At 48.4% G+C, this 27,574-nt stretch overlaps 1 protein-coding gene across 2 annotated transcripts; it reads left to right on the top strand.

The window, feature by feature from the left end:
- On the top strand, positions 1–25,726 carry CNMD (chondromodulin). Of its 2 annotated transcripts, none has more exons than XM_025478138.3 (7): positions 1–178; positions 829–969; positions 5,935–6,075; positions 12,625–12,738; positions 17,794–17,947; positions 21,596–21,762; positions 25,187–25,726. In XM_025478138.3, the coding sequence occupies exons 1-7, from the start codon at positions 107–109 to the stop codon at positions 25,397–25,399; spliced, it is 1,002 nt and encodes a 333-aa protein (XP_025333923.1). In that variant the 5' UTR covers positions 1–106; the 3' UTR covers positions 25,400–25,726. The 2 variants fall into 2 exon arrangements, with proteins under 2 accessions (XP_025333923.1, XP_025333922.1); XM_025478137.3 differs by having other exon boundaries at positions 4–178; positions 25,184–25,726.
- Positions 25,727–27,574: the final 1,848 nt, after the last annotated feature.

The raw sequence follows: 27,574 nt of genomic DNA, 5'->3' as shown, positions 1-27,574 counted from the left end.
CGGCTGGGCTGGCCCTGCGCGGCGCTGAGAGCCCGGGCCGTCGGGGCCGCAGGACAGAGCCGGGGCGCGCCGAGCCTCCCGCTGCCTCGCTCCTCCCGCCGCGGCCATGACCGAAAACTGCGACAAAGTTCCCATCGCCCTCGTGGGGCCCGACGACGTCGAGTTTTGCAGCCCCCCGGTGAGTCGGGCTGGGGATCCCCGGCCCCGCTGCCCGCTCCGGCCACACAAGGGGCCCGGCCTCGGCGTCTGGGTCCCTGCGGGGGTCGGGATTTGCACCTCGGAAGGTGGGAGGTGGGCGCCCCGACCTGCGCGTGTGGGGGATGGGGTGGGGGCTCGGGACCTGCAGACGGGTGGGGCCCGGACTCAGGAGGGGGCGCCTGGGTCCCTGCCGGGGTCGGGATTTGCACCTCGGAAGGTGGGAGGCGGGCGCCCCGACCTGCGCGTGTGGGGGATGGGGTGGGGGGCTCGGACCCGCAGACGGGTGGGGCCCGGACTGAGGAGGGGGCGTCTGGGTCCTGTGCCCCGGGTCAGGATTTGCACCTCGGAAGGTGGGAGGCGGGCGCCCCCACCTGCGCGTGTGCAGGGGTGAGGGTGCGGGGCTCGGGACCCGCAGACCCCTCTCCCTTCCCCTTCCCTTCTGCTCCGCCAGAAGAGTGCGCATCACCCAGCCGCGCCCGAGGACTGGGGCCCCGCGGGAGGGAGCGCGGCGAGAGGGGCCGCGCCGCTCCCCATCCCCATCCCCATCCCCATCCCCCCCCCCAGGCCGGTTGCGGGGCGCAGACCTGACGGTCCCCCCTGCCCATCCCCCCGCCCCCGCCCGGCCCGCAGGCCTACGCCACGGTGACCGTGAAGCCCTCCAGCCCCGCGCGGCTGCTCAAGGTGGGAGCCGTGGTCCTCATCTCGGGGGCGGTGCTGCTGCTCTTCGGGGCCATCGGGGCCTTCTACTTCTGGAAGGGGAGCGACAATCACGTGAGTCCAGAGGGCGGGGTGCGGCCCCCAGGCGGGGTGCGCAGGCCGGGGAGGTCCCCCCCGGGCGGGGGGGGGAGCCAGGGCGCTGGTGCCCCGGGGTGGGGGGTCCCCTCGGGGTGGGGGGTCCCCTCTCGCCCCGCAGACTCTCCCCCCCGCCCCGGGGCACCTCCTCCCCCCCCCTCCATCCAGCACCACCGCGCGCCTTTCTGCTCTTGGCAACTTCGTGGGAAAGCAAGTCAGGGTTTGCAGGGAGAGTCCCCCCCCCGCCTAGAGGAGCGGGAAGAGGCAGCTCGGGCGCTCGAGGGAGGTTCCTCCCTGGGGCTCCCGGCCCCGCGCTTGCGTGGGGAGCTAAAGCTACGATCGATACAGGGGGACCAGGGGGACCGTCGAGGGGCTGCGGGTGAGGCCTCTCCTCTCCGGCCTCATCCCGGGGGAAGAAAGGGGACTGGGTGATGGCTGAGGCCTTTCCCTTCTCTCCGGCCCCAAGGCAAAGAAATAGTCTGACTTCCTTAAAGGTGGCAAATCTCTTTTTAAAAAAAATCAATGCTGGCCTAGTCACGTGTGATTTAATGGTAACTGTTTCACTAACTGCTGTCCTACTTTCCTTGTGTGTGACTATTCGTTGTAAAGCAACCCCAGCTCTCAAGGAGTGTAAAAAGCGCTTCTGACTTGACTGGGTGGATTTCCAGGGCGTTCTCTGAGCACTCTGGATTTGGTTCACCCAGGTAAAGAGGTGGGGCATTTTTATCTTGATGACCATTGCCAGGCCTGGTGTAAGCTGCTTTGGGCTAATGGAAAAGAATTCCATCTCCTGGATACACACAAAGGGCTTTTTCTTAATCACTACCCTCAGAGGATCTGCGACTGCTGTTTGTCACTCCCCCTCTCTCCCACCATGAAATTCAAAGCATGAACGAATTCCAGTACTTAGAGAAAATGGTGCTGAAAGCAATTCAACCATTTTACACATCACATCTTCTGCAGTCACTGCATAATTTGTATTTTTAACTCAAATGCCTACTGTAGATAATCATGCCATTTAGCACTGAGTCTGTTTTAGAGACTATATCAAATTTACCAGCATCGATTTGTAAGATCAGAACTGCACAGTATTTTGTGTATATTTGAAAAGTGCCTTAATGTATTTGTATTTTAAATATAGAAGTTAGGCCAGATGCTCATGTTTGAAAGCAGCAGATCTGAGCAGAAGAACAATTTCAAGATCTACATCTCCATTAATAGCAGGGTTGAGATTGTCATCCTTGGGAAATTGTCTGGTATTCGAATGTAAATGCTTTCTTTTAGATGACAAAACCTCAGGGGTACAGGTCATTTGGAGATAAAAATAGCTTTGCTTTTTTTTGGGGGGGACGGTAGGGATTTTAGACATGATGTATATTAAAATGAATACCATTTGATATTTAATTATTCCACAACTAACGGGCAAGCTTCTAAAAAGAGAGAGACTGAATGATCCTGCTGACAAAGTGGGGTTCCCTCTTTGCACCTTGTACTTTGCCACAAGGGTCTGGTTCAAGAGAGCAGCAGTATTAAATCCTAAGACTCCAGAGGAATATTGAATTGTTTGCCAAGAATCAAAGTTATTTCTATTTCCCGGACAGGCAGGAGAATGAAGAAAATCATGGTTATCTTTTTTTTTTTTTTTTACTCCCAAAATATTTGGTGCTGCTCTAGATTACTTAAGTCAGAAAAACAAATCACTAAAATACTAAACAGGGTACATGTGGCACCATCTCAGCATTGCACATGCACAGGTGTACTATTTACACTTGTCTTCAGGGATAGCAATCCACGTAAGTCTCTGTCGAACAAAAAGATGTCTCCCACCAAATGGACTCCCCACTCTTTGGGGGTATCCATTCCTCTGTTCTTCTGTATTTGTTTATAGAGGGGAATGGGCTGTCAATCACCTCCTCTCCCTTTCACAAGGGTAAATCCCCTCAGGACAGGCTGGAGGACTAGGGAGCATCAGAGTGCTGATAATTGGGGGGACAAGTGATGGGGCTGAAATATTGAGGCCATGTCCCACCTGCGTGATTGTAAATGGGACAGGTTTCGAACTATGGGGAAGGTCCCACCAATGAGAAGTGGCGGACAGCCCTGCCCTGTGGGATGAGGGGATGAGGTCAGTGCTCGGGGCCTTTATTCTCAGACTGATTTTTCGAAATATAGTCCCAAGCATTATGTCATTAATCTTACAGAACCCAGGCTTCATTAGAAACTCATTAGCAAATATTCCTGGCTGTAAAAGGCACCACACTGAGCAGAATTTTGGCAAATAATAAACTCCGTAGTACTTAGAATATCGCCTTGGGTGCCAACAGCTCCATTGGCCCAGAGCAGGCAATGTGATCACTGCTCCACCTGGCCCGCCTCCTGAGCTCAGGGCCCAGTACCTTGGAAGTCACTTTGGTTTGCTCTCCCACCATTCACACCAGGAGGGCACAGACCTCTCACCGCTGGGCCTTGCAGTGTGCTCCTTCTGTGGGATGGGCTAAAGCTACATCACAAAGGACCCGATAGCCATGCCCAGTCCAGGAGCTTCTGCTGGTGCAGAAGTGGCAAGGGGGCGGTGGTGGAGGAAAGTAACATTAAGACCACAAGCCGCTCTGCTGGTGTTATAATTTTGTCTCCCTAAGACCTGCAAAGAATTTGGAAACGATTCATTCCTGAAATTTTGCATTGCCTTCCTAGTAAAAGCTTACGTGCAGTGGTTTCTCTCTCACACACACAGCCTCCTATTGCACGAGTGAAGGATGCTTGTGCCAGCAGGAACTCACGCAGACGTGGTCTGCTGTGTTCCCACTGCCGGTCATACCCAGCTCTTGCAAACAGTGGCTGCCCAGAGAGCACGGGGACAGAACAGAGCCCGCTTTCTCAGCCTTACCTGCAGAAGGCACTGGCTCAGCCAAAGAAAACAGGTTTCCCCAACTGGGCTGATCTGATCATGAGGACCACCTGGGATGCAAAGTCAAAACAGACTGGTGGGCCGTGCTCCAGCCTCCAGCTCAATCCGAACCCCTAAAAGGGGTTCTTCTGATCAGGCAAGCCTGGGGGGGGGGGGCAAAATACTGCAGGAACCCACATTTGGGAGGGAAGGCAGGGCACTGAGATATGTTGGGCTGAAATAGTGTGCCAGTGTCTTCTGTTCCGCTGAGCAAAGGCTGTTTGCGGCCCGAAAAGGGACTGGCCCGCAAAGCCATTTCTATGTCTCTGCTGGTAAAGCAAAATTGTGCTCCGAGGGTCTGGTGACAATGAGTTTTCCTCAAGCAATGACCCAGTAATGAGATACTTCTTCCCGTGTTTGTCCATGTAGCGGCCTTTCTTCATAATGAGGGAGAAAAATCAGACTTGAATGGAACCTGAGCTATTTGCAGTTCTGACTTATATATATTTTATATATAAGATATGTATATGTTATATAAGCTATAAGAACACACACACACACACACACACACACACACACATACATATATGCTTCTAAGTCAGAAAAAGAAAGAGAAGGGAAGACCCACCTACTACCCTACAATACAGAGAAAGTTCGAGCAGGGCAACAGCACCCTAGGCAGGAGCAGTGTGTGATTTTTTTAGTTAGTGCACTAACAAGATGTCTACAGTAAGATAGCCCTTTGGACGATCTAATTTAGTGGTAAACTAAAAACCATATAGTTCACAAAGTTCCTCTTAAGATTTTACTCAGAAGGGACACCTGGGTGGCTCAGTGGTTGAGCATCTGCCTTCAGCTCAGGGTGTGATCCCAGGGTCCTGGGATCGGGCTCCCCCCAGGGAGCCTGCTTCTCCCTCTGCCTGGGTCTCTGCCTCTCTCTCTCTCTCTCTCTCTCTCTCTGTGTGTGTGTGTGTGTGTGTGTGTGTGTGTGTCTCGTAAATAAATAAAATCTTTAAAAAGGAAAAGAGTGCTCGCTTCAGTAGCACATATACTAAAAAGAGAGAGATTTTATTCAGAAATCCAACACATAAAACAGATAAACAAGCAGAGCCACTCTGGTCAAACTGTAGGTGGACGGGAAAGAAAGGGTGATGTCACAGTCCCACCTGCCCTGTCACCCTCCCCTCTGGGCCACCTCTGAAACCTCAGAGCTCTAAGAACATAAATGAAAACCATCTCTGAGGGCGAGCTTCTTCATTTTACACCCAAGACAACTCTCAAGACCCGGGGCTAAGTGGTGTGACCACTCGTTTTTCTGATTCTTGGGCCAATGCTCTCCTCGGATGCCAAGTCTCCCTCCCTTCTTCCCCTACATGGCTCATAACAATATGCCCTACACCACCATATGCCTGTCCACACAATCATTAAAATGACTAACTCCCACACTGAAGCAAAACAGATGTGCACATTGACCTTGCTCTCTACAAAGACTGCTCTACATCAGGCATATCCCAGCCCCGTCTGTAGTCCTGACTATATACTCTACCCCAGGCCCAACCTTAACCAGCGGGGTTTTTAAAAACCTCTCAAATCGAGGTGCCACTGCAGACTTGTTAAGTTCACAGCCTGGTTAACCGTTCATCCATCAATGGCTCTCAACTCTGACCGCCAAGTCAGAGTCAGTAGAACTGACCTAGGAAGAGAAAGATCTGTGTCCAAGCCCCATCCCCACAGGTTCTGATTTGGTTCATCCAGGCGGGTCACGCATGCCTTGGATCTAGAGCTTCTACTCACATACTTGTATGCACAGCCAGGATGGCAAATCCCTGAGCTACTTGAATAAGTATCAGAGATCACCAAAGCTTTTGCTTTTAAGGTATTTTTAAAGAACTCATTGTACTAAGTGACTGGTGTATGGATGAAGTCCTCATATACAAATATATTACTATGAACGATGATTTGGTGTGTCTCTAACAAATGTGTCTACTGCAGGTCTAAAGATAAGCCCTGCATCGCTCTCAAAGGAAAGCCTCACTGACTCCTATGTTCCCTTCCAGATTTACAACGTCCATTATACCATGAGTATCAATGGGAAATTACAAGATGGGTCAATGGAAATAGATACTGGGAACAACCTGGAGACCTTTAAAATGGGAAGTGGAGCTGAAGAAGCAATTGAAGTTAATGATTTCCAGAACGTAAGTATATTTCATGCATTTAGAGGGCTTAGCCAGGCAAGCCTGGAAGACTTTCCTAATCCAGGGAGAAGCAACATGTCTCACACACAACCAAGTGGTAACTGTTCTTTATGGCCGTCATGGTGCCTCTAGTTCAACATACATTATGCAGCATATTCTCTCTCTGAGAAAGGACCACGGTTTGTCCTTTCCATTTCCAGAATGGAAAAAAAAAAAAAAAAAAAAAACACCTTGGCACTGAAAAGAACAGGTACTTGGAACTATATAAAGTCTTGGCAGAAGGACTCCAGAGCGCTATTTCTTTCCAAGCAGCTTTCTGTAACACGGTGAATAAAATGCTCAAAACATCCCCAAATGTTCCGAGGTCCAAAATGTGAACTTGCAGAGGGGAGGGGAAATTGTATGATCTAACAAGCTTGTCAACAACAGGTGGGACCTGTTTATGCACTTTTCTCAATTCTTCAGATTTCCCATTGATTCCGGAAAATGAGCTTGAAGAAATTCCCCTATCTTAATCCTAGGTTTCCTGACTGTGGCCAATTACAGATAAAATATTCGAGTCTCCTTTGAAAAGGGTGAACACGTCTGTTTTCAAAAGTTCAATTTACAGGCAACTCTGAGACCTCAAGCTACGCATCTGTGCTTCGGGGTACCTCTGCAAGACAGTGGCACTCCGGGCCCTCTTTCCGGTTGGCCACATACATATCTTATTCTCCTCATGTTCTAAGATGAGGAAAAGGCATCCCTGTTTGTGTTCTCCTGTTAAATCTGTAGATGGAGTAGGTGAGACTTGATAATGAAAAAAGGCACTTGAAAATAATGTCTCTTCTGATAGTTTATTGGCCTACAAACATCTCATCGACCCGCCTTGCTCCGATTGATGGGGAAAAGTGGAGATGCTTTTCATTTGAATGAAAGAGCTCCCCTTGCTGATGCCAAAACGCATTTCACAAGTCCTATTGAATACCAAACGGATGCTAACCTTCCAGAGAGCCTTGGTGATGTTAGGTCTTCCTTGCTGATGACAAGGACGGGCTGTGTTCAGAATGGGCTCTCCCAAGGGCGGGTGGGGTGGGGGCAGGCCCTGCAGCCCTGCATGTGACCAGCTGCACTCCGTTTAATCGGAGCTTTGCAAACGGTTCTGGTCAGTGCACAAAGATCATTTCTCTGGACCTATTAAAGGCTTTTACTGCCAGACCCAGGACAAAGTAAAAGCATTTTTTCTTTGTACCGTTCAATGTAAGACGACAAAACATGACCCCCCGCACCCCCCCCACACACATATCATTCAATCTAGAACAGAATTGAACACCTATGATGTGTCACGATATCAAGATATGCAAAGGTAGCTACACAGGTGAAGATCCATCTCTCTCAAATGTGCATGAATCAGGAATATACTTTTAAAATACTTTAATCCCAAACCTATATTTCTGTTTTATAATCCTTCGGTTAATAATGGTATTGATTGTGTTTTGTTCTCATAGGCCAACAGGGCCACAAATATTTTACAAACTGATCAATTCTCTTTGATAGCTTCCACATTTCTCTAAGTCAGAATTGGTGAGTAGGACATTTTTTTGATGGATAGAACCTGTTACGAGTTTAAACAAGCCTCGACTTTTGAAAACACATGCATCAGCCATTGTGGTCCCCACGCTATTACTTTCTCCTGTGTTTTACACCATCGGTCAAATTCAAGAGGTGGGTGTCAGGACCTACTGTGTGCAAGGGAGAGTGCTAAGCATGGAGGATGCAAAGATTAACTGACACCTGTTCCCTCCCTCGGGAGGCAGACATTCCACGCAGGGTCAGCCCGGAAGCATGCTGCAACAGAGCTAGGAACAGAGTGCTGTGGAACCCAGAGGGGCAGTTGCTGACAATTTGGAGATTGGAGCAGGTTTTACAGAGGTGGTGACCGTTGAGTCGGGTCCTGAAGAATGATTAGGGTTTCAACTCGCAGAGACATAGAGGCAGGGCTTTCCAGACCCAGAGAAGAAAACTGAATACAAATGCACAGGGCCTGCTGAGTTCTGAGTAGCCCAGTGTGGTGGAAGGTGGAGAAGGGGAGGGAGAGTGGGGCCAGGTTAGGAAAGGCTCTGAATAGTGAACGGCGAACAGTCTCCCCTATTAACCTAGGACCCCATCAAGATTTTAGTAGAGCCAATGGGGGAAAAAACCCTCCTGAGAGGGAAGAGCATTGAACAAAAGGCTCTAGGCCCTCTACCATAAAAGAAAAGATTATTCAGGCCACTTGGTAAAGAAGAGACAGCAGACCCTATCCAAGGTGGGGGGGGGGGCTACTAGAGTGGGGTTTTACAGTAGGGGAGAGAGATTGAGTTCAACTCTGAATTCGATCAGGAGAAGTGGGGATTTATAGCTAAGGAGCAGGGTTGGGGTATTGGTGCATAGAAAATGGCTAAGAGAGAGAGTAGTGCTTTACTAAACTGAACCAACGGGATTTTTGCTCAAGGCAAGCTTGAGTGGTCAGACATAGAGGATGGGCAGACCAAGGCAGACTCAGCAGGATTCTTGCTGAAACTGGAATAAATTGGCCAAAGTAGAGCCCATGGTTGGGGCCCAGTCAAAAGGAGGATTTAGAGGAGCCTGGCTAGAGGTGGGTCAAGGAAGGTCTTTTGTCGGGACCCCAAGGAATACAAAAAGGGGTTTGTTCAGAGTTACGTTCTAGAAAGCATCAGTGCTATTGGGTTAAGCCAACCCTCTCTGGCCTAATAACTCATTTAAATAACATAAAGCCTGGTTAGAAATTAAGATAGAATAACGTGGTGGGTATGTACAAGTGTTCACTACACAATTCTTTTAACTTTGTGTATATATGCACATTTTAATTTAAAAAGCTAGAGAAAAAAATAGTGTGACCTACCTGGTACATAAGTTAGTGACTTCAAAAATCAATATAACCCTTCCTCCAAAAATGAAAAATAAAAAAAAAAAAATAGAGGGGCACCTGAGTGGCTCAGTCGGTTAAACATCTGCCTTTGGCTCAGGTCATGATCTTGGGGTCCTGGGATCCAGCCCTACATCGGGCTCCCTGCTCAGTGGGGAGTCTGCTTCTCCCTCTCCCTATCCCTCTGTGTTCTCTCTCTCTCTCTCTCTCTCTCTCTCTCTCTTTCTCTCTCAAATAAATAATAAAATCTTAAAAAGAGAAAATAAGAATGTCATCGTGCATTGAAGCTATGCCAGAAGTCACTTTACGTTGATACGTAAGCGGGTGTTAGATGCTAGGCAGATACAACCCAGTTTTCCAGCCAGGCCCCAGGGACCAGGACCTCCCCAGGCTCTCCGGAGCCCCGCACCCTTGGGCCCTGCTCACGGAAGGCCAGGAGAGCCCTAGTCTTTGTGACAACCAAACACTCCTTGAAAGATTTCTAAAGTGCCCTCTTGGGGGAAGGACCCCTTGTTGGAAACTTCTGGTCTAAAGCCACAGAAATCCTGGCAGCCCGGGTGGCTCAGTGGTTTAGCGTCGCCTTCAGCCCAGGGCCTGATCCTGGAGACCCAGGATCGAGTCCCACATCAGGCTCCCTGCATGGAGCCTGCTTCTCCCTCTGCCTGTGTCTCTGCCTCTCTCTATCTCATGAATAAATATAAAATCTTAAAAAAAACCCAAAAACATAAAGCCACAGAAATCCATGAGATCCTCTAGACAGAAAAAACGTGTAGCTAAAATGAAATCACCTGATTCCTATTTTAAAACATGCTAGAGCCTTGGACCCTGCGCTCATTATCTCTGGTAGCAGATTTCTTCATTATCACCAGCTCCTAAGGCCTTGTTTGTTTGCAAAAACAGGAGGTTTGCGTGGCTTTCCTGTGCTTTTCCATTCCCTCCACTTAATCTCTTAATATGTCTGGCTGCTTGATATGGATTTGTAGCCAGACAAGGTGGTTAATATGTGTGAATTCCTTCCCACGGGACCCATTCCTGTGGGGGTTTCAGTTCTCTTCGCAGCGTGTAGACTGTCAGAGCTAACTCAATACTAGACTCACATTCGGGGCTGCGAATCTTTCAATAGAATCAGCTCTGTCCTTTGGGGAAACAGTAATGGTTATAGGGTGTTATAGGGTGTTTCCTCCCTTGCAACTCACATTTACAGGATATGAGGGTTCCAAGTGAAGAGAACATACCGCTTGGGGTGGCAGTCATCTCCCCTTGCCGCCCGGCCCCCACTGCCTTCTGGTTTTCAAACCGTGAGGCCTAGATTTACATGCGGAACAAGAGCAGCTGGCCTTCCGGAGAGAGCAGGGAGCAGTGGTTCTCAAACTGTGTTCCCTGGGCCACCAGCGGCAGCAGCACCTAAGAGCTTGTGGGAAATGCAAAGTGGAGCCCCCACTCCAGACCCACCGCGTCAGAAACTCCGGAGGTGGCACCCAACAGCCTTTAAGTTTATCGAGTCCTCCAGGTGATTTTGATGCAAGTGAGAATTTGTGAGCTGCTGCTGGTGCAGAAGAGACTGGGACTCGAAAGCTGCGTGTCTTAGCCCACGCAAGGTGCTGTAACAGATTCCCAGCGACGGGGTGGTTATTCTTTAACACCAGAAACCTCTCGCAGGGCTGGAGGCTGGGCAGTCCAAGGTCGAGGCACCTGCAGATGAGCGTCTATTGAGGGCCTGCTTCCGGGTCCTAGTGGGCCCGTCTTCGCACTCTGTCCTCACGAGGCAGAAGGGGCGAGGGAGCTCTCTGTGGTCCCTTCGAGGAGGGCACTAATCCCATTCTCGAGGGCTCTTGCCTTCATGACCCCATCACCTCCCAAAAGCCCTACCTCTAGCTACCATCCCATTGGGGGTGTAGGTTTCAACACAGGAGTTTGGGTGACGTGAACAATACCATTCAATCTGTGGCAGCCTATTTCAGTCATCTAAACACTGTCACCCTGAATAAGGTCTTTTGTCCCTGCATGGCTGGTCCTCCACCCTGGCTTTGAAGCATGCCCGTGTCTGGGCACTGCCCCCAGGCCAATTAGTTGGGGATCCCCAGGCATCTATGGCTTCAAAATCTCTCTGGCTGGTTTTGGTGCCTAGTGAGTCCTTCCCCCTGGAGAAAGCGAGTATATTGCTACCAACCTCTCTCTGGGTGAGAGGTGATGCCAGGACACCTGTGTCACGCGTGTGCACACGGCCAGCTAGGCCACCAGGCAGAGCCAGAGGAGCTTCAGGAAGAGGGAGCCTTGCCTTCTCCGCACTCCCCCCACCCCCACCCCAGCTGTTGTAGGGCTGCTGGCTCTCAGGCTACAGATGGTCCAACCTGCCCCGAGTGTCCTCGGCTCTTTACTGAAGGGGGCCGAGTCCTGAGCCAGGACCCGGAGGTTTCTGAATGCTTTTCTCTGCCCTCCCACCACGGCTGTGCGGCAGTGATCCTAGAACCAGCCCCGTGTCCCCCTGGCATTTGTCTCAGCTGAGCAGAGGATGCACACGCTGAGGTGTTTGGGTTTCTGTTGGTGCGTGTTGTCATGGCGTACAGTCTGGAGGCCTTTTCATACCGTTTTTGGCCCCTCGCTCATCAGGAAATACACCAGCAGGGGGAAAGGAAACACTCCCGGGACAGAAAGGACTGTCATGCCCGATGCACCTGCCGCAGCACTGGGGCCGAGCCGTCCACCGTGCCTGGAGCCCTGAGGCTGACGGTTCCCTCGAGGCTGGTCCCTGGGCTGACGGAGGAGACACTGTTTGTGTCTCATAGGTGACAAAAACAAAGCATCCAAGTCCTCGGGTAAGGCCTGGGAACAAAGGTCCGCTCCTGGTGTTGTAGGAAGCTTTACAGTTTCCCCTGCTTGGTGACTTAGGTAAAATCTGAATTCATGGAATTAATGAATGGGGCCTGCATCTTTTTTTTTTTTTTTTAAGGATCTTATCTATTCATTCAATGGAGGTGGGGGGACACAAGTGGGGGAGCGGCAGGCAGAGGGAGAGGGAGAAGCAGGCTCCCCGCTGTGCCGGGAGCCCCGATGCCGACTCAATCCCAGGACCCTGGCATTAGGACCTGAGCCGAAGGCAGACGCTTATCTGACCGAGCCACCCAGGCGCCCCTGGGCCCACCCACAGGTTTTGAGAACCTTTGTGGGATGACCCTAAAAGCAAAAGATTCAGGTACCGATGTCAAGAGGCCTATAACTGAGTAGGGACAGAACCTTGCCGAGGAGCAGGCACACGGGGACAGAAGGCTAAGTGTCCGATGAGGGAATGACACTAAGGGGGATGCTGGGTGGGGGCTTCCAGAGGGAGGAGGAGGCCGCTTGGCCCAGGAGGGTCAGGGAAGGCTGCGCGGACAAGACAGCATCGCTCCCGGGCCTGCCGGCAGGGGGTCCCCAGCCACCACCCTCTGGCCCTCCTGCCCCGGGCACTGCTTTGGCTTCTCGCTAGCGCTTGGCGGGCCCTGACCTCGCCTCCGAGTTCTCTTTCTGGGAAATGCAGCTCCGCGGTCCGCTCCCCACGGGCAGCCGCCCGTCCGTGCGGCTCTTCCCAGGCCGGCCCGTGCCCGCGGGCGCTGAACCAACGGCCAGGCGGACAGACGGGCGGATACACTTTTCTCTCCCAGGGCATCACCGGGATCCGTTTTGCCGGAGGAGCAAAGTGCTACATCAAGGCGCAGGTGAAGGCGCGCGTTCCTGAGGTGGGCACGGCGACCAAGCAGAGCATCTCCTCCGAACTGGTGGGTACCTCGGGCCTGCGGGCAGCGACCCGGCTGGGGGACAGCACCTGACTGGGGGACAGCACCTGGCTGGGGGGACAGCGCCTGGCTGGGGGACAGCACCCGGCTGGGGGGACAGCGCCCGGCTTGGGGGACAGCCGCTTGGGACAGCGCCTGGCTGGGGGGACAGCGCCCGGCTTGGGGGACAGCACCCAGTTGGGGGACAGCACCCGACTGGGGGACAGCGACCGGCTAGGGGGACAGCACCCGGTTGGGGGACAGCACCCGACTGGGGGACAGCAACCAGCTGGGGGGACAGCGCCTGGCTCCGGGGACAGCACCCGGCTCCAGGACAGCGCCCAACTGGGGGACTGCGCCCAGCTGGGGGACAGCACCCGGCTGGGGGACAGATCCCGGCTGGGGGACAGTGCCCGGCTCGGGGACAGCAGACTGGGGGACAGCACCCAGCTGGGGGACAGCACCTGGCTCGGGGGACAGCACCCGGCTCCGGGACAGCGCCCGGCTGGGTGATAGAGCCCAGCTGGGGGACAGAGCCCGGCTGGGGGACAGCACCCGGCTGGGGACAGCGCCCACCCCTTGGCCCTCGCCGGCTCCAGTGCCCACATGGGTCCGCGGCCGGAACCTGGGTTCCCTTCCTTTTCTGCCAAAGGAATGGAAACTGTTTGGGTCCTACTGGTCGGTCCACAGAGATCTGCACGCGGGATGCCTTACAGTGTCGGGCAACCTGTAGAAGTGCACAGAGGGGCTCGGTCTTCACATGGCTCTTGCTCCCCTAACATTGAAGGAGCTGGTTAGTGATGAGAACACTGTAAAGGACATCTCGTGACAAAATCTTCATTAAAAGCCCCCCCATCCCCCCGCCAGGAGCTTTCTTGCCTCAGTTCCACTCAGTACGGGAGGGAATTCTCCTGAAAATCACCCAACCGCTGATCACCCCCCACCCCCGCCCCTTGTAGAAAAGTAGTGACGGGGCGTTCCCCTCCTGGGCAATAGCACAAGCCCCTGTGCCCCACTCTGGGCCCTACGCTTTCTTCCCCTTGGCTCCAGCTCAGCTCAGGGCAGCTGCTTTACATGTATTCATTCCTGTTCTACGTGTCAAGACTTGCGAGTTTGGTTTGTTGTTGTTTTTTTTTAAAAGCCTACTTCTTCCATTTATTAGTCACAACTTACCTTTGAGCTTGATTTTTATAAAAATTCACTTTAAGAATTGCACAGAGTTCTCGAGACACATCTAATAGCTTACACTCACGTGATGCTCTAGGCCTTACGAAGTGGTCACATGCATTGTCGTCTTCCCTTTGAGCTGTGGCAGGGGCAGCAGGAGGAAGATAGACTTTGCAGTTAGGAAAACGCGGGGTTCATGGGACGCCTGGGTGCTCAGCGGTTGAGCACCTGCCTTTGGCTCAGGGCGTGATCCTGGGGTCCCAGGATCGAGTCCCGTGTCGGGCTCCCTGCATGGAGCCTGCTTCTCCCTCTGCCTATGTCTCTGCCTCTCTCTCTCCCTCTATCTTTCATGAATAAATAAATAAAAATCTTAAAAAAAAAAAAAAAGGAAAACGTGGGGTTCAAATCCCAGCTCTGCCACTTGCTATGGACGTGGTTTCGATTCTTCCAACCTGAGTTTTGTCACCTGCACACTGGGGGTCTGCATCCTGTCCCCGAGGCCCTGGGACCTACTAGATAATGACTACCTGGCTGCTGCTATAAACGACTAATTCCATTATGATCAGCTTAGGGCCCTTCCTGTATCCCCGAGAGGGAGGTAAAGCAGGCCTCAGCTCCCTTAAGGACGGAGGAAAGGAGGAAAAATAAGGGGAAGCAAAGGTGCTGGCCTGGAAACTGCCTAATTGTTTGCTGTCATAGGAGCAGCAGCAGCCGCAGGTGTCTCAAAACAAAGCAAAACAAAAGCTAAAAGATTAACCTGTGAGTGTTTGAAGCTGGCTGCCCTGTCCCCAGCTTTCTTCTCTGCTCCCAGGTCTCCCCAAACTGTTCCTCCGGGGGACATGGTTTCCAGACCTTCCTTGCTCCACCATGTGACAGTCTGTTCTCCTGAGCTGTGCCACTCGGGCTCCCAGTGTGACCCCACCCGTAGGGACCCTCAAGATGAGCCCAAGACCTTCGTTCTGAGCCTTGAGCTTCTCTTACTGCGTTTCCATTTTGTTCCTGTCCTAGCGCTCAATTTCTGCAAAGCAGAATCCTTTAGGTTTTCCTCTGTTAAATGCACGAAGAAACCAGCTCTCCCCTCCTGCCTTCCAGGAGGGCCAGCTCTCCACCCGGAGCTGACCGAGACCTCATCATAAGTTTGTAGAACATTTCCAGGGTTTTTAGAAAACAAGTTTTTTTTTCTTCTTCTGCTGCTGCTGCTCCTTCTGCTTTTCAAAACCAATACTTGGTCATTATAGGAAATTTGGAAACTACATAAAAAAGAACAGAGAAGAAAATCCCCCACAATCGCTTAACCCACAGATGTTAACGTTAACGTTAATGTCTTGGTGAATTATTTTCATGTGCGGGTGTGTGCGATATTCTTTTCAAAATTTCAAAATATTCTTATCTTCACTTTAGTTCTTCTCAAGTGTAGACTGTAATGGATATATTATATGTCATCAGACGGTTACAATTTTAAAAGTCTTTTGTTCTCGAATGCTTCAGCCGTCTTCAGTTTTTCACTATTTCAAATAACGATTCAACATAATTATTGGAATATAGAAATAACTCACCGTGATGAACAGCTTAGCATTTTGGAGCTTTGTCTGCGTCTGGTTCTTTTCTTAGACCATAGAGGCGAATTATTTGCCCTGTTTTCGTTAGTTGGGTTGTGCTTGGTGGATCCTCTGGTGGACAAAGCCAGATTCAGGCAATGTGTCTGCATAAATCGAGAATGTGCAGAAAACTACACTCTGAGTGACTTAACCCAGCAGGCTTTGTTTTTCTCCATAGTAGGCCATGTGGAGGGAGGGGGCTGCAGCGCTGATTTTTTTTTAATTTTTTTTTATTATTTTTTATTTTTGATTCTTCCTTCCAGCTCCAAACATCACCCGTAAGTAAGGGAGTCAGGAGGAGGTTGAGCAGTGCCTTCCAACTGTGACTTCCCTTTAATTGGGAGAAGTTGAAGTCCTCCCAGCCACCTGACCTGGTTCAGGGCTCACCGCATAGTCTAGAACTGGTCGCACGGGCACCCCTGGCTGCTGGAGAGTCTGAGAGCTCGGGTCCTGGGGGCAGGGACACTGCAGCCTCACACAGGAGCAGGACCTCGTGGCAGGGGCAGGGGAGGCGAATTGGGGCGGGGCGGGTGGGGATCTCACGTTCCTAGTTTGTAGGATGCGATGTTTGCATTCTCCACTCTTCCCCCTGATGACTGCCCACTTCAGATTTTTTTTTTTTAAAGATTTTATTTATTCATGAGAGACACAGATAGAGAGAGAGGCAGAGACACAGGCAGAGGGAGAAGCAGGCTCCATGCAGGGAGCCCGATGTGGGACTCAATCCGGGGACTCCAGGATCACGCTCTGGGCAGAAGGCAGGGGCCAAACCGCTGAGCCACCCAGGGATCCCCCCCACTTCAGATTATGATGGAGTAGATTGATGCACCACTTGTTCTTATCAATTTTTCATCAGTTTTGTGTAACTTTAAAAAGCTGCTGTACCCAAAGAGCATTCATTTCCTGGATGGAGCCATTTAATTTAAGGTAAATAACTGGATTACCTGAGTGGTAGCTTCCTCCAATACCTTGGAGTTGTTTTAATGCAGCCATAAACCTGGGGGAGAAAGTATAACTGAAGGGCTGCTTTTAGCTAAAAACATGGAGAAAACATTTTAATTTCTCCAACCTATTGCAAACTAATAAATATATGAAAGGAACAACCTGGCAAAATAAATTTGTCTCCTGGGCCATCAGACAGTTCTCAGCATCTTGCTGTAGAAGAAAATCCGGGGTTTAGCTTTGAAATCTCAGTGGTGTGCTTGATGCGAGGAACATCTGAAATGTGTTTTGTTATAGCTGGGAAATGTAGAAATGGTTTATGTTAAATAATACTTTGAACTGAAGACATTAAAGAACCAATCACTTGCTTTTTTCCATTGTTGTTTGGAAGCTGCAGAACAAAACCCCAAAGGATTTTTCACTTCAAATGAAGGGCTCCTCTCTCCTTTATAGGATTTCAGAGTCCATTCAATTGCTTTTCCTCAAAAAAATCTTTGATCAAAAACATCAGATTAACCTAAGTCTGAAAGTTGGTTATCAAGTAATTTTCACTTCCACTCAGGACATTCAGTATTCACACGTTTCAGTTATCCAAAGGCAGGGCGACAAAAGGGGCCAAGACAATATTGTGAAGAGAGCTACAAAGACACACACCCTGCCACACACTACCCCCCCCCAACACTACACACCACTACATGCCCCACAACCCCACACATGCCCCCCTACACACCCCACACACACACCCTACATACCCCACACACATACCCCACGCACCCCAAATCCCCACATGCACCACACTACACACACCCATATACACACTCAACCTCACATACCCCCTACACATACACCCCCACACCCACCCCACACCCTACATACCCTCCCCACACCACACCACATCCCACAACCTCACATACCCCCTACACATACACCCCCACACCCAACCCACACGCTACATACCTTCCCCATGCCACACCACATACACATCCCACAACCTCACATACCCCCCTACACCTACACACCCCTCCACGCACCCCACACCCTACATACCCTCCCCACACCACACACACATCCCACTACCTTACATACTCCTCTACACATACACACCCCCACGCCCACCTCCCACACCCCCACACCCACCCTGCACACCACACACTACACACACCACACACACACATCCCACAACCCCACATCCCCCACATACACACCCCCACCCCGCACATTCCCCCCAACACCCACACACAATTCTCATTAAGTTTTTATTAGGCGGAATCATCTTGTACCAGCACTTTGAATACGCAGCATATGTCACTGTCTCCTTTGCTCAGTGCATTTCATTTTTACTTATTTGCAGGAAGGCAAGATCATGCCAGTTAAATACGAAGAAAATTCTCTCATCTGGGTGGCTGTAGACCAGCCTGTGAAGGACAACAGCTTCTTGAGTTCTAGGATCTTAGAACTCTGTGGCGACCTTCCTATTTTCTGGCTGAAGCCAACGTATCCAAGAGGTGACATTTTAAATTCTCTTACTGCTGCTGGGGAGGCTCCCCGTTTGCGTGAGCTTCTGGGAGCCCCTCCACAGTGGGAGCCCATCAGGGTGGGCACCCCTGCATCCTGCCTTCCCTGCCGTTTTTATTTAGGACACTTCCCCTTCTTTCTGCTTTCATCCATTTGCACTTTCCAATTTTACATTTTTTTTTTCATTCCTACGGCACAGAATCGAGGGACTAAGACGGTGTCGTACTGCTGGATCTTTGTGATGCTCACACCTAGAATTATGGGACAGCCAAAAGCCGCTGTGGTCATAGGTTGAGATTCTTCAAGTTTGAGGCTCGAGCATCAGCTTCCAAGCCCCGTGAAAAGAAATGAAGGGCCCCTGGGGTTCAGGGCTAGGTTGGAGCACACCTGGGAGCTGGCTGTGGACCCAAGGGCCAACCCCTTTCCCAGAGTTACTCTGTCCCCAGGGGTCCTTTCACTCCTCACCACGGTCACCCCACCCCCCAGTGGCCTACTCTGTGGCTCTGGCTCAAGTGTGGAAGGAAGGCCTTTCTCCCAGCACGGCTCAGCTAGAAATGTATGTTTTCTGGAAGATTTTATTGGACAGTGAGTGAGGAGCATGGAAATAAAATACCAGCATTAAAACCCCCAGGCTTGGGAGGGGGCAACGGGCAGTGATTACAGAAAGGGTGCAGTTAGTTTTGCAAGATGAAAGAAGCTGTGGAGCTAGACACTTGCACAGCCATGTGAATGCACGCAATGCCACTCAACTGTACAGTCAAAAATGGTGACGGTGCTAAATTTTATGTATATTTTAGCACAATTAAAAACAAAACAAAAACAAAAATAACTCAGCGGGCTTAGAAAGTCCAGGCTTCTGTTTCTGTCACTACTAATTCATTCCAGCGGGTCACAAGTCTCATTATGTCCCAGAGCCTGGATGAGGTGGTTACTTTCTGACTCAGGCAAAGCAAGTGAGATCCAACTTATAGGCCACCGGCAGTGGCTTTCTGGAAGAGCTGAGAAGGATCCTGAGGCCACAAGCCGGCCTAGGAAGGAGGAGTAGCATGAGCAGTGTCTGTCTCCACTTTTGGGGCCTGGGGGGCGGGGGTGCTGCCGAAAGGACTGTCCCTCTTGCCATCCATGCTCTTGCTCCAGTGGGTGCTGGCAACTCAGTTCTGTGGCCTTCTGTCAAGTGCTGGCTTTTGATCCCTCACCTGCCTCCACGTGGAATGGGGCCTTCTTGCTTTCCAGCCCCCAGGAACTACTTCTCCAATACCTGTCACCTTGTGCAGTCAAGGACAAAAAGCCTCTGACTCTGCCACCATGTAGAGCGCTCTCTCCTCGCCTTCTGTTTGAGGACAAGCCTCTTACCCAGAGAGTTCATTTATTCGGCAGACGTTCTTGAAGGCTTATTATGCACCACTTACCTGTTCTAGGTAGTCGGGGTGCATTGGTGCAGAACAGAGGAGAGAACCCCTGCCCTCGGGGAGTTTACACTGGAGCAAGGGGGAGGCAGTTAATAAACACTAAATTAAGATGAGAAAATCGTATGGTAGGATAGCAGACGCTACGGACAACAGAGCAGGGCCAAGAGGGCGGGGTGGGGAGGGAAGCCGGTGCTCGTCTGACAGTGAGTGCCTCCACCCTTTGGGAAAGGGTGTGCTCCCTACATCCGGGGTGCAGCTTGGCCCCTCAGCGCCCACAGCGTGACCGCATCTTAACTATTCAGTCATCACAACACCCACCCCAGGATGACCCGTGACATCCGGCACCAGAGAAGTGGAAACCACCCAGATGCCCCCGGGGCCAAAGAGGGTTCAGTAACCATGGGGCTGGGCGCAGAGTGGAAGAGGACACACCTTAAACATGAGGCGTTTTTGCTCAGTCTCTCGTAAATGCAGTTGCATTTGATAAAGATCAAGAAAATAAACCCCCCTTTGAGGATGCTCGGTCCCCCCCACCCCGTTCTCCTAGAAGCCCCCCAACTCCAGGCTCCAGCAGCCTCTGGCTCGGGTCCTTGGGCTGGCAGGTCCTGCACGTTCCGTGTGTGTCGGGCGCAGGGCGAGAGCAGGGCCGGGCTGGTGGCCACGGAGCTGTGCGTGCCACCCGCCGGCCACTGTGCCAGAGCCCCGCGGCCGGCCCCAGCCACTCCTTAGCACCCGTCCACGCGTCGGCCGTGAACTAACCCCGTTTTGTAGATGAAGAAACCAAGGCTCACCGGGATTGAAGAACTTGCCAGAGGTCACTCGGTTAGTTAAAAGAAGGGGTGCTGAGATTTGAATCCAGGGCTCTGATGCCTCTCCAGCCAACAGCTCAGAAACCTAAAAAATGATCCGTGGAAGCTCTCCGTGGCCGTAGAGCACATCCAGGGCCTCAGAAATAGCCTGGGATGACGCAGTCCTCGCCACCCAACACGAGCGATCAGAGGCCAAATGCTGTGCCAAAACCCTCAGACACAACACTGGGCTCCATCACTCCTCTGCCAATTGGATACATCATCCCCATTTGACAGATGAAGAAAATGAGCCTGAGACACTGAAGCCCACGCACCGTGTGGCCCTTCCCATGTTCGTCATTCGGCAGCCACGGGTGGCGGCGGTGTGATGAACCAGAGCACTGGCCGGGAGCCAGACAGGGCCTGCTCGGCTCCTGACTCTGCCACCCAACCTGTGATCTTGGCCAAGTCTCTTGGCCCTACTGAGCCGTGATGCCCTCATGCATACAAGCATCTGCTTGCTCTATTCCACCATACGATTTTTAATCCCCTGAAAATTATAAGGCTTTAGACATCTATGGTCAATCCATACGGAATGCACAGGGCTGAGGCCTCACTGGCTCAGCTGGCGGAGCACGTGACTTGATCTCAGGGTTGTGAGTTCAAGCCCCCTGTTGGGTGTGGAGCTTACTGAAAAAACAAGAGATGTTCAGGCCGGCAAGTAACCATACCTGACCGTCAGGGGTTTCAATAAATACAGGCTGGTTTTTATTCATATGGTCACACATCTGGAGGTAGGTTTCTGGCATTGTCAACTACTCAGCCGTATCAGCAAGGCTCTTTCTCGTTGTCCGTTTTGCTACCTACAGCATGCTAGTTTATCATCTTTGTGCCTATCCCTTCTGGTCACAAATTGGCTCTCGTAACCGAGATTTATCTATGTTCAAGAAAAGAAGACAAGACAGAAAAAAAGCTGTATTGGTCTTCTCTCCCCAAGAAAGCAAAAGCTTTCTCAGAAACTGCACCAATATATTCTGCTTACATCGCACTGGCCAGAAATATTCCATCTGGTCTCTCTTAATTGCAAGGGAGGCTAGGCAAGCAAGTGGTATTTTACTTTCTCAGCCCCTACAGTAGAGGCTGGTAGAGAAACAGAGGATTGAGAATGGGTTTTTGTCAGCTATCTCACAGTATCTGTCTGTTAGGACTTATAAAACCAAATAAGTTTTATATTTATATGGTTTTCTGTATGTTTATCTACTAACCCAAGACTTTCACTGAAACATGCTTTATTATTTAAAAAAAATCATCAATACAAATTTCAGTATTTGGGTAAGAATGTGTTTTGACACCCTTTTATGCTCTTACCCTGATAAACACAGTACTTCCTTAATTATCCAAACAAATGAATGTACAGCAATTGTTTTTTTTTTTTTTTCAGAAATCCAGAGAGAAAGAAGAGAATTGGCAAGAAAAATCGTTACAACTACTACAAGACGACCACGCAGTGGACCACGGGGCAACCCAGGCCCTGGAGGACCAAATAATGAAACCAGACCCAGTGTTCAAGAGGATTCAGAACCCTTCAATCCAGACAACCCTTACCACGTACGTACCAATGTTGTCACGACTGCTGATGAATCCCTTGAACCTAACATTGAAGTGGTGGTTATTTCTACTTGAAGTTTCAAATGAGCACTTAGTATTCAACTTAGATTTTTACTCAGTTACTTTAAAAGTACATCTTGATTTGTCACAAAGTTTATAAAATGAGGGTGACACTTAAGCATGGTCTCTGTAGTGTGAAATCCGTATTGGCTGTAACCCTTACACAAAGTTGTTTTCTGTGCTCTCCTTTTTTTGAGGCACGGGCAAATCCATAAAGACAAATCCACATGAGGAATTGGATTATTCAAAAAAAATGTTTCCAAGAACATGTCCAGGGGACAGCACACAGAATTGAAAGTATTCTCTTTACTCCCTCTATAACCACTTCATTCATTCATTCAACAGACATTTGTTGAGGACCTGCTCTCTTCCACGCCCTGTGCATCGAACACAGGCAGGAGTTAACTTCTGCCCTCAGGGGCTCTCAGTCCAGGTGGGAGACAGACTTACACAGATAAAACACTTTGGACTGAAACACTGGGAACTGGGTGTTTATAAGGATGGCACTAACGTTCTAAAAACGTCTCAAATCTTCAACAAAATATTATTTACTATTACTAGAAGTGCAGGGAACAAAAGAATAAATTTTTGCAACTAGTGTTTTAAATGAAAAAATAATACATGCATATATATATATATATATATTTAAATCTAGAAGGGTGTACAATGAGGTGTGTTTCTCTTTCACCTCAGACACCTTCCCCAGAGCAACGTATTAACAGTAGATATTTGCCCAGTTTTCTTTGCACAAGAAAGTGTACCACATGAACATACACGTTTTTAACACGAGAGCATACACCAGTTCTGTATCTTGCTTTCTTTCCAGTTACAACCTCTTGGAGATTGTTCTGGATCTCCTACATAGATCACCTCATTCACTTTAATGGCCACATCATATTCCATTGTGGGGGTAGATGTGCAGAAATTTAACTAGTTCCACTTTGATGGACATGTAGATTATTGCCCTTTTGTTCTTTTAGTAAGATACTGTTAATAGTATATAACCTCATACATGCCCCAGAGGGAAGGAGTAAATGAGGTAATGCCGGCAAAGCTCTTAGCACAGTGCTTGGCACACAGTAGGCATTACCTTATTCAGAGTTATTAGTCTTATACTTTTTGTACACATGTGGGAATATATTTTTAGCATAAATACAGATGTATGGGTCTACTGGGTCAAAGGAGATGGGAATTTTACATTATTTAATGGAGGATGCCAAATGGTCTCCTCCCAAGGAATTACACCAACTCATTATCAAACTTTACAAAAATCTCTACCAGTTTCCTGGTCGTAAAAGTGTATCTTCTCATCGTTTCATCTTGCTGGTCTTTAATTATGTGTAAGCTTGAGCATCTTTTCATAGACAGGCAATTCATTTGCATATTTTTCCTATGTAGCCCATTCAGTCCTATACTGTTTCACATGTTGCAAATTTGTCTTCTAGTTTATGATTTTAGACTAACATATTTTAGAAAGATTTAGAGATGTATTTTTTTAAATGACCAGAGGCTTACTGGAAAATTCAGGGCACCACAGTACTTCTTCATTCCCTAAAGCTCAAATAATAAATAAAATCTGAATAGGCAAACAGAAAAATTTAATATAGTTTATTCCCCCGGTAACTGGGTTAACTAAATCTGGTTCAAGGGAGAGGGCAAAAGCCCTTCACAGAAGGGCAGGATGTGACTTTATCTGCCTAGCTTCCAGACTTGAGTGACCCGTTTTCCTTGAAAAACTCCAGTTTTATTAGGTTTTCCTTTATTTCATGCTCAGCTTTAAGAAAAAACATCTCCCATGATCTCAGTCCTTTCACACGTTCCTTTAAGGAACTATCCTAGGGCAACAACCTGAGATTTCCTCCCAACTTTCAGATCTTAACCAACCTTTTTTGAACCCTCAAATGAGGAAATGCCTAAACCGACAGGCTTTTGACTCTTTCTGCCCCAGACAAGTCAGCTACAATTTAAAAAGTGGTTTTCTTTTTGCTGTCCCAGATGAACCAAGTTCAAGAGATAAGGGAACACAAACAGAAAGAGTCTGAAGAATAAAAAAAAAGAATGGTTTAGGAGAGTAAGGCAAATATTCTGACGATAAAATTTGAACATAAACTATCAGATGGTGTTAAGGAATTGTTAATTTTGTTAGGTATGGTAATGGCATCATAGTTGTGTAGGCAAAACATTGTTTTAGAGGTGCACTCTAACGTATTTATGGTTGAAATGTCACAATACCTCCAGTTCTCTTTAAAGTCGCCTCAAAATTTAAAATTTTTCCAGAAAGGAAAAAGTCAAGCAAATCTGACAAAAGGTTAGCAACTGTCAAAACTAGATGACGTTCAGTACACAATTGTCTCCCCTTTCCAGTATTTTTGATATCCCCCCCAAAAAAAACACAAAACCCTGCCCTCCCCCCAAAAAAGTTAAGGTTTTGTATTCCACAAAAGATGATAGGGTTGTGAGGTTCACTTTGCTCAAGCCTAACCTATGTTTGGTGTTTCACCTCCCCAGGCTCAACTTCCCCAAGGAAAGAGACTGAAGTGAATAAAGAATACACATCAAGGGCTTCTTGGCAGCGTAATTCAGTAGCATATTAGAATACAGAATCTATACCCCCCCTAGAAATCTATGAAAAGGAAAACCAGATACATACATTTAGCAGAGGGCAAGTTCCTTCCAGTATTGGGGTATCTCCAGCAGTGAAAATGGGGGTTGTGTAGGTGATTTTTACTACATCTATGACTATGTAATTATAATAATGGCACATAGAAAGTACAAAGCAAAATTTAAGGTCTTGAATTTTGAGACATTATATGGTACCTTCTCCTGAGCGTTACAGACCCCTCAAGATTGAAACGGAGGCAGATAATCTAAATGATGTTTTCAGCCAGTGCAACTGTTGTAACAATCTGTTTGCTTAGATCAATGAGTTTCAAAGGGTGCACCAAGAGCCCGGGAGGCCGTTAGTATAAAATGGCACCAGTGTTCCACAGACTTAAGTTAGCAGTGGCAAAAATGCTACTTTTGAATCAGGTTTCCTCTTGTTTGCCTATTTAAAACAAGTTGAGTCAGTACTGAGTGGGAACCATGGCTCATTAAAGGCATGGAGAAACCACGGAACATTAAAAAAAAAACAAAAAAAAAACAAAAAACAAAAGACCTTCCTGCCCATGACAGGTGGAAGGTTCCTTGATGTTTTAGAAGGAATTCTGAATTACTAGGTTCTACGATTGAAAACCTCTTAGAGAAAAATATGCTGATTTCCTGTGCCAGTGAAATATTCAGGTTCTTATTTTAAAATAATGTGCATGCTACAGAATTCTCATTATGAAGAAAACACAAATAATTACCTTTTATTTCACAGCAGCAGGAAGGGGAAAGCATGACATTTGACCCTAGACTGGATCACGAAGGAATCTGCTGTATAGAATGCAGACGGAGCTACACTCATTGCCAGAAGATCTGTGAACCCCTGGGGGGCTACTATCCATGGCCTTATAATTATCAAGGTTGCCGATCAGCCTGCAGAGTTGTCATGCCTTGTAGCTGGTGGGTGGCCCGCATCTTGGGTATGGTGTGAAAGCTCAGTTCGTATACCCGGTGCTTGTATCATAAAAACTCAAGAGACAACCAGAGTATGAGGCATCTTGATGCTGAAGGGACCACAAAGTATTTTATACTCAATTTCAGCGATGCTATTCAAGATACTTTTAACAGCTCTCAATTGCTTTACAGAACTTCATCCAGAATGTGCAAATGTACTGAAAGGGTAGTTTAAGTCTAAAATGCCCTAACAATCCCTTTATTACTGGCTATTTTTAATTTGCTTTGCTTTGCCAATAAGGCCTACTTACAAGACTAACTTTCCAAGCTACTTTGAAATAAACATGAAAAAATCACAATGTCAGAGATCTCAATTGTACACTTGAGTTCTTTTTAATCAAGTCACTGAAGTAATTAAGGTGTTTCTGGTTATTTGTACAGAATTCTTCCATTGTTCTTAACCTTCATTGTTCTTCTCAGTCTTGCAAATGTGTCCCCAGGTTCCCAGATAAAAACACAAAAAAGTACAATGGGACATATGATGGGATTTACCTGAGAGCAAGCATTATAAACTTCAAGGTGGTAGCTCACAGGAAATTTATTATAGTCTGTGCTGGCATGTGACTAATAGGTGGCTGCCCTATGTCAGGAGTCACATCACGGAAAAGAGCATTAGGATAAAGAGGTGAAAATGAAGTCCAAGATGAGTCGGGCTTGTGGGAAAGGAGGACTTTCATTGACATTCTGAAAAGCAGGTCTTCACACCCTTTTCAATCTGTCTTCAGTAAGTGGTCATCGGGTATGAAGCAGCAGAGTGAGATCTACCTTTGTAGTACAAATCAGGCTGTTGATGTCGTCCAATTACCAGTAAGTTACTCTCATAGTAATAGGACTGACGGTGATGCCTGGCAGATCTGGCTGAGAGGAATGGCTTATTTATTTCGAATGACATAAAATCTCTTAGGAACAAGGACTGTCGTTAGAAACTGAAATATCAGGAAAAGGAGCAGGTATTTCGTACTGACATTTTAGTTTTGAGAGACCAAGAACTTTCTTAAGGAAAATAAAAGTTTTCCAAAACAATGCAATGATTCGGAGAGATTACAGAACAGTTTTGATACCATGATCTCACTACAGTCCCCTAAATAAACCTTATTACTGTACATCTAGTATTTGCCAATTTAAATTGGTAAAGTCTTACACAGTTACTTAAACCTGGTTATCTGATGAACATTTGTATGTCTGCATTTAATAGAATATACAGGGAGTTAGGTCTCTGCATGAAAATGAAGGAAAGACACATGCAGAATTATACATTTAATGGTCACACTGTTCTCAGGCACAGATAGAATTTTACATGTTTAGTCTTTAAAACAGTTGTTACTCTATTAACTAAGCAAATATGTGTCAATGGTTCTGGCCTACCATCTCCAACTGCACTCTCCAGCAACCTGTACACTTGATTCTAGAACCAAATAAAAAGGAAGAAAAATCCCATCAAAAAGCCTCAGTGATCCCAGCCCAGAAGAGCTTGTGGTCTCAGAGAGACGCAGATAAGCAGGACTCAGTACACAAAAAGCCTTGACAAAGATGAGAGCTTTGGGCTTCTTGAAAGCAGAGAATGCCTTTGCTAGGTTTTCAAGGATAAACAGGAGTTAGCCGGGAAAAGGTGACAGAGGAAGGACATTCCAGGCAGAGGGAGGACTTCCGTAAAGGTGTGAAAATGCGTGGTATCATCAGGCAAACGAAGCATTCAGGTCGAGGTAGAACATATTAAAATGGAAATGCAGATAAAAGAAATCTTATATTGCAGGTTAACTTTGAACTTACTTGGTGGATAAGGGATAGGAAACCATGAAAAGTTGCTGGCATGGAGGGAGGTGTTCTCCATTTTTAGATGGATCACCCTTGGTAGCTTGCTTGAGAGAACTGAGCAGGTGCCAGACTTAGTAAGGAGCAAAAGATGTCTTGGGGAGGAGGCGGTCTCTTGAAAAGGTGCTCCCTTCTCTAAGTGCCATAATTAAACAGAAATATAGGAAGTGAATAGTCTAAACAGAGTTATGTTGTGTTATGTCAAGAAATACCCAAGGAAGTCAACTCAACAGAAAAAATACTGCTGTTTTAAGGGCACAGGGGAGAGTCAAGGTTGGATTAAAGGTAGAAATGACCAACTCAAATTATGTTCAATGGAGAAAACTAGAAGCTTACTGTG

This window comes from Canis lupus, chromosome 22 (assembly GCF_003254725.2).
Source record: "Canis lupus dingo isolate Sandy chromosome 22, ASM325472v2, whole genome shotgun sequence".
Lineage (NCBI taxonomy): Eukaryota > Metazoa > Chordata > Mammalia > Carnivora > Canidae > Canis > Canis lupus.
The sequence above is the reverse complement of the archived record's forward strand: the minus strand, read 5'-3'. Positions and strand labels throughout refer to the sequence as shown.

Coding starts and splice junctions, on each gene's coding strand:
- CNMD (XM_025478137.3), top strand. CDS start 107: ATGACCGAAAACTGCGACAAAGTTCCCATCGCCCTCGTGGGGCCCGAC. Junction 12,739..17,793: donor AGAGCATCTCCTCCGAACTG/GTGGGTACCTCG, acceptor ACTTATTTGCAG/GAAGGCAAGATCATGCCAGT. Junction 17,948..21,595: donor GAAGCCAACGTATCCAAGAG/GTGACATTTTAA, acceptor TTTTTTTTTCAG/AAATCCAGAGAGAAAGAAGA.